Below are 7,015 nucleotides of genomic sequence, written 5' to 3'. Positions count from 1 at the left end.
ATCGAGGGTGATTATCAGTGGTCTTGTATGTCTTCCATTTTCTAATCATTGCTCCCACAGTTGATTTCTTCATACCAAGCTGCTTACCTATTGCAGATTCAGTCTTCCCAGCCTGGTGCAGGTCTACAATTTTGTTTCTGGTGTCCTTTGACAGCTCTTTGGTCTTGGCCATGGTGGAGTTTGGAGTGTGACTGTTTGAGGTTGTGGACAGGTGTCTTTTATACTGATAACGAGTTCAAACAGATGCCATTAATACAGGTAACGAGTGGAGGACAGAGGAGCCTCTTAAAGAAGAAGTTACAGGTCTGTGAGAGCCAGAAATCTTGCTTGTTTGTAGGTGACCAAATACTTATTTTACCAATTTACCAATTAATTCTTTAAAAATCCTACAATGTGATTTTCTGGATTTTTTTTTCTCATTTTGTCTCTCATAGTTGAGGTATACCTATGATGAAAATTACAGGCCTCTCTCATCTTTTTAAGTGGGAGAACTTGCACAATTGGTGGCTGACTAAATACTTTTTTGCCCCACTGTATATGTGATGATACATGAAAAGCTCATCATATCTCACCGTGTCTCTCTGTGTCTCAGCCAACCTGTCGCGGTCGGCCTTTCTGTCTCCTCAGTTCTATGAGGATCTGGATGAGGTGAGCTCCAGTTCGTCTCTGTCTCAGCCTCTGGAGCCCGAGGATTCGCTGGCCGTGGCCGAGGAAGAGGATGATCCAGCGCCCATCCCGGTGCTAACACCTGCTGTCCCGCGACACCCCACGATGGTCCGGACACCCTCCATACAGCCAGGCTTCATTATGCAATCCAGTCCATTCAGCAGAGTTCAGACCGGCCCCAGCCCTGGCCCTGTCCCCGTCCCCGTCCCCATCATCAGCCCCGGTGAGGCTCAAAACGCACCTGAACACGTGTTGCCCGTCTTGTTAACAGTCTTTACAACGTCTCTTGAATGTGTTGCAGCTCCGAAGATAAACATGGACAGTGCCGATAGCACAGCATTAGCCACAAAAACAGTCAAGCATGGAGCTCCGCCCACCACAATCCCCGCCCCTCAGGCTGCAGGAAGAGCCGCCCTCAGCAGACACATGACCAGCCAAAAACCAGGTACAAACACACATCTATTACAGCTCTGTGTTAAAATCCACATTTACACACTGCTTTCATTTCAGCGATAAATGACATGTGAGTGATGATGTTTTTGGTTTATGACATTTTAAACTGCATAGAACTAATATTTTGATAATGTCTTTAAATCAGTCTGTTTATTAGTTTTTATTGAGCCTACATCAGTCTCATCTGTACACTAGGGGGCGATAGACACTGTACATCAGACCTACAGTATGTTCACATAAATGTTGTTCTTTTAAACTTTCTATTCATCAAAAAATCCTGAAAAATAAAATGTATCACGTTTCAACAAAAATATTCAGCAGCACAATTGTTTTCAACATGGATAATAATCAGAAATGATTCTTGAGCAGCAAATCGGCATATTAGATTGATTTCTGAAGGATCACGTGACACTAAAGACTGGAGTAATGATGCTGAAAATTCAGCTTTGATCACAACAGTAAATTACATTTTTACAATATATTCATATACAAAACAGTTATTTTAAATTGTAATGTCACAATTTTACTGTTTTTACTATGTTTATCATCAAATAAATGTAGCCTTTGTGAGCAGAAGAGGCTTTTCTTCAAAAATAACTTCTTTTTGAAACTTCTACTCAAGTTCAGACCTGACGTGCAGGGTTTCCCTTACATTGATTTATTTGTGGCGGCCCGCCACAATATCAACACTGACCACCACAAATAGATTTTCCAAAAGGCTTTGACTTTGTTGAATAAACATGAGCACTGTTTCAAAATCAAAACGAGGCACAGGTGTTTTTATATAAATGTATCTTTTTTTTTTTTTTTGAAGGGAACCAATTGTCTTCAGAAAAGTTTTGATGTCATTTTCATTTAATCTTTCTTATAATGCCTGATAAAGTAGCGTTCATGAGCGCAGCGCTGCTATGATTACAGCCGTTACCGGGGAAACCGCTATTTCTGCCGTTCCAAAAGCGCCTCTTTTTTGTAATCAGGCTCTCAAAAAGTATATAACAATTTGGATATAGATTTATCGGCCAACATATCGGTTATCGGCTTTCAAAAATAAAGAATAATCGGTTATCGGTATCGGCCAAAATGTTCATATCGGTGCATCCCTAATTATATACATATATATTTCCCCCAGGGGAAGTGCCGCCACACATAGAGTGTAAGTCTGTGGGAAACACTGGACGTGAGATCGTAGCCACCGCTCAAGTCCACATTGATAAATTCCAAGTTTTGCATAGAAATGACCATGCGCACAATTTACGTTTGTCGTACGTTTGTTTTGTGAATGAGGCCCAATGTGTGTCCCATGTGTAACATTTAATTCAAATCGAAAACAGCAAATGCTTCTTTGGAGTAAAACACCATTGGTTGTTTTGAGTTGATGATACCTTTCAAAATATCATAGTGTGATATGTCAACCACCCGAAAGCATTATATAATGATGTAATTAAGCTATTATTGACTGTTCCTTTTGCTCACATTGAATGCTGTAAAACACGTGGACCGGTTAAGTCACTTGCCCACCGCGTCACTGACCCCCACCGTCGTTTAAATTTTTTATAGTAATAAAAATCATTTAGTTCAGTAAAAGAACAGACACTACAATTAAAAACTGAACACGGCTGCTCAATGCAGCGTGCCGAACGACAGCCACATCACAGATCAGATTTAATTTCTCCAGTGAGGAGAGTGAGTCAAGCTGACTGACAAGAAAAGTGAGGTGACGTGAAACAGACGAGACGATGGCGGATGATTTAGTTTCGAAACGAAATGCAAAAGCGCCTGTTTGGCAATATTTTGGATTTTGAAAAGCCTGTTGACTTTTGCCGTTTATCTAAGGTGATTTTGGAAGTTTTTTAAAAACATTTGTTTCTTATTTAATTGGTTCCACATTGTTTGCTGATTTTTACTTTATTTAAACTTTGTGTCATTTATTTATTTGATTTGACATCAAGGTGTATGCCGTGCCTCCAAGCTTTCTTACTCGTTTTGCTAATAAACGTTCTACGTTTCTTATTTATTTGGTCATATGTTATACATGTTTACATATTTCCAGTTTTGTATACCCATTAAACTTTATGCAAGTTATTTGTTATTTTATATTAGGCATAGCCTACCCTATAGCATGGTGTATTTTTATTTGTTTTGTTAATAAAATGTCTATGTTTTATATATAGGCTAAAGTGAGTTTGACGTCGTATTTTGTTGTTGCATTCAAGCAATTGACGCCGAACTGCCGCTAATTCAAAAGTGAAAGTAAAATGCTCGCGGCGTTTTAAGCTATTTAAAAGCGAGGAAAAGGGAAAATTCAAACGAACAATTGCTTTACTCCGAATTGCCGTATTTGAAAGTGAAAGTAAAATGTGCACACCGCTTTTACAAGTTATTTAAAAGCGAAGGAAAGTGAGGAAAAGAGAACGCCCCCGCCCCCGCCGTGATACCGGTATTACCGGTGTTGTCACGCGTCGATTAACCGGTGGGAAAATTTCCTCACCGTCACAACCCTAGTAAACCTAAAACCATGTCTGCATTTGTGATCGGAGAAATGACAAACAACAAGTGCTACTCTACACTGCTCAAAACTCACATTTGAATCATCAGTGGCAAATCCTTTAAATATGAAAACGTACTTACAGTCTGAGAGTCAGAACAGCCAGCATTGTAGTCTACTCTCCCAGGATCAGGAAACAGTCCTCCATAAAATGCGCTGCACACATCTGAATATTTGGGTTGAAGTGTTCTGGAACAGTGTTGTAAATACAACTTAACCACTGATTTCTAGTCGTGTCCTCTTTTGGAAGACCAAACAAAGTAGTTTTGCTTTTACAAGCATCACACACCGCTTGAGAACGGCACGGCCGGCGGATTCGATGAAGGAGTGGCCGGCGGGCTTGCAGCAACCACATGTGACAAACCTGGGCTGGACTCCGCTTCGGCCACGGTGAAAGCCGAGCCGGTGATCCACAGCGCGAAGTTGATCTTCAGGGACCAGCACGGATCAGCTCTAGGCATGACGAAGCAGATATCGTCCTCTTTTGGAAGACCAAACTAAGTAGTTTCGCTTTCACAACGAAACACACAGCGTCTCCACAACATGGCGGCGGCGGCAACAATACTACAGCGAGAATAAAAGTTACGCCTTCTTTCTTTGCGTGAACATTTGGGTGGCGTTATGCAAATCTTCGCACATCGTGACGTAGACGTGGCGTGTTAGAATGAGCCGTTTTAGGTTGACTCTTAACTTTTATAAAGAATATCTCTTTGGATTTGCGACTTTAGTCTTTGCAACTTTACAGATCTTCTTTATGCACCAAGAGCTTGTAACACTCCAAAGAGAAAGGAAAAATTGAAATCGCATCATATGACCCCTTTAATGTCAGAATATCTCTTCATGAGTAATATATCTGCTGCTGTGGGCTACGCACATGTATCCGTGTGTTTGTTACAGTGTGTCTGTCATTTTCTACAGGAGCGTCTCTGACAGAGTCCACACTCAAGACAGTTCCTCAGGTGGTAAACGTACAGGAACTGAAGGATAAAGGTCCGCCCATACCTGTGTCCACCATCATCACGTAAGAGACCATCACACTGCAACCACAGCAGGGGAATTATGGGCTGTTTGTATGATTTTTCACACTGACTAAAGCGCTGCTGGATGCTCTGCATAAGTACTGATTGAAAATGCATGCAGTATGCATTATTCTGGGTTGTTTTTGTGTTTGTATAACTGCGATAGTTAATTCGCTGTGACACAGAGCTCACGCCACAAATCACACACGCTCCTTATGCACAGCATAAGCATGTGCTTAGAACAAATCTGATGTTTATTCACTGTGCTGACTGCCTGTGTGTGTGTGTGTGTCTGTGTGTGTGTGTGAGTGAGAAATCCTCTCTCTGGGTCTAAAATGAGGCAGTCGTCAGGGTCAGAGTGGAGTCTGTGTTTATTATGGGCGACAGCATAAGCATGTGCTTAGAACAAATCTGATGTTTATTCACTGTGCTGACTGCCTGTGTGTGTGTGTGTCTGTGTGTGTGTGTGAGTGAGAAATCCTCTCTCTGGGTCTAAAATGAGGCAGTCGTCAGGGTCAGAGTGGAGTCTGTGTTTATTATGGGCAATGAGTGTGTACAGCGTCCTGTTTTAACCTTTCACATGAGCTCATCTGCCCTCAAGGGTGCATTTAGACCACAAATGTGAACACGCTCAGACCCTCTTTATCTGCAGCGCTGCATGATGAACAACAGCAGCTGGATGCGTGATGCGTGTTGACCTATGTGACTGACAGCAGCTCAGTTAATTGTAGAAGCCCATGTTAAAAGATTAAAGATAGAATAGCTTTGAATATTCATAAACCATAATTTGACATTTGCTGGACTGGATGGTCGCATGACCACACCACACATCTGTCCATCACAACACCGCACGTTACTGTTTGGTTTTTCTCTCAAGTAGCTGAGTTACAGTACGTAGGTTGAAGGTTGAAACTGTCTCCACTGCTTATGAATCATGGGCTTCTAGTGTGCTTATTATTTTTGTTATCCTTGTTACAATAGTAATAAGAGTAATTTATATGTAATTATAAGAAATTAACCCTAAACCAAACCAAATATTAGAGGTATCATTATCGTTATAGTTATTGGTTTCATTACAGTTATTACCATTCCTGTTACAGTTATCATTAGTTTTATTTATTGCTATTGTTGTCAGTATTATTAATGTTAGCATTATCATTACATTTATAGTTGTCATTAACGTTATTTTCACCAATTGCATTATAGTTACTACAAGTATTATTAACATTTTAGTCATATATTTGTCAGTATCTTTACGGTTATCATAGTTATTGTCATAGTTATTACAGATATAGTTGTGGATGTTAACATTAACTATAATGTAAATGTAATAATGTAGTTATCAAAAGTATCGTTAATGTTTTAGTTATCGCTATAAATGGCCCTTGATGTAACTAAATGCACATTTTAGGTTACCTGAGAAAACATTTTTACAGTACTGTTACAAAGAAATTATATAAAAAGGAATCTGAACCGTTGTATAATGAACAGCTATACTGTATAATAATATAATATAAAAAACTGAAGCATTTAAACTTATGAAAACAATAGAACTGAAAACAAACTGAAGCATTTAAACTGAGATCTATAAGCTAAATATTTAAAAAAAAAAGTGAACATGAATTCTTATATAGTAGAGTTTAGAGTTTGGACACTACTACACTCAAGTATGACTGTGAATGTCTCTGAGTTTTGTTACAGTTCTGTGCCCATCATTAGTGGTCAACCGATATTGTTTTTTTTTGTTGTTTTTTTTATGCCGATATCTTGGAAAGCATGGTGGCCGATATAATTTTATGTATTGTAATTAATATTTAAGACATTTGAAATCATTTGAAAATGGATTCAAAAAATAAATGTGTAAAATAAACATACTTATGTTTTGAATCCACAGATGACAAATAATTTTTCACAAATAAATAAATATTTAATAAAAATATAATTAAAAAGGAAGTAAACACTGTAACCAACAGGGCACTCAGTATTCTGGGAAGTTTGTGTGCATTGAAAATCATATTTTTTTTCAAATAAAGCCAAGGTAACACTAATTTTACATACAGCACACAGTGGAAATGACGTGAATATGACAGTGGGCAAATGCATAAAGCGCAGCATAATTTAATATCACGAGTTGTCGATCGCGCGTCTCCAGTGAAGCTGAACTCTCCTCCTGTCTGCATTCAATTCACACGGATCGACCGTCACGCAGAGAACACGCGATCATGCAGAATACAAATGCACACACAAGATCTTACAACTGGATCCGACTAAGTTTGCAAGGTTTGTGAAATTAAATGTTCATTAGACATTCAAAGATTTGTTTAAATGATAT

General features: G+C 39.1%; 1 protein-coding gene across 5 annotated transcripts in view; it reads left to right on the top strand.

The window, feature by feature from the left end:
* nup214 (nucleoporin 214) overlaps positions 1-7,015 on the top strand; it is a 59,137-nt gene that overhangs the window by 26,981 nt on the left and 25,141 nt on the right. For all 5 annotated transcript variants that reach the window (XM_016289150.1, XM_016289149.1, XM_016289148.1 and 2 more), the window contains exons 22-24: positions 593-889; positions 968-1,111; positions 4,583-4,685. In XM_016289150.1, the coding sequence (XP_016144636.1) occupies positions 593-889; positions 968-1,111; positions 4,583-4,685 (544 nt within the window). The remainder of the gene's footprint in view (positions 1-592; positions 890-967; positions 1,112-4,582; positions 4,686-7,015) is intronic.

This window comes from Sinocyclocheilus grahami, unplaced genomic scaffold (assembly GCF_001515645.1).
Source record: "Sinocyclocheilus grahami isolate Dianchi unplaced genomic scaffold, SAMN03320097.WGS_v1.1 scaffold241.1, whole genome shotgun sequence".
Lineage (NCBI taxonomy): Eukaryota > Metazoa > Chordata > Actinopteri > Cypriniformes > Cyprinidae > Sinocyclocheilus > Sinocyclocheilus grahami.
The sequence above is the reverse complement of the archived record's forward strand: the minus strand, read 5'-3'. Positions and strand labels throughout refer to the sequence as shown.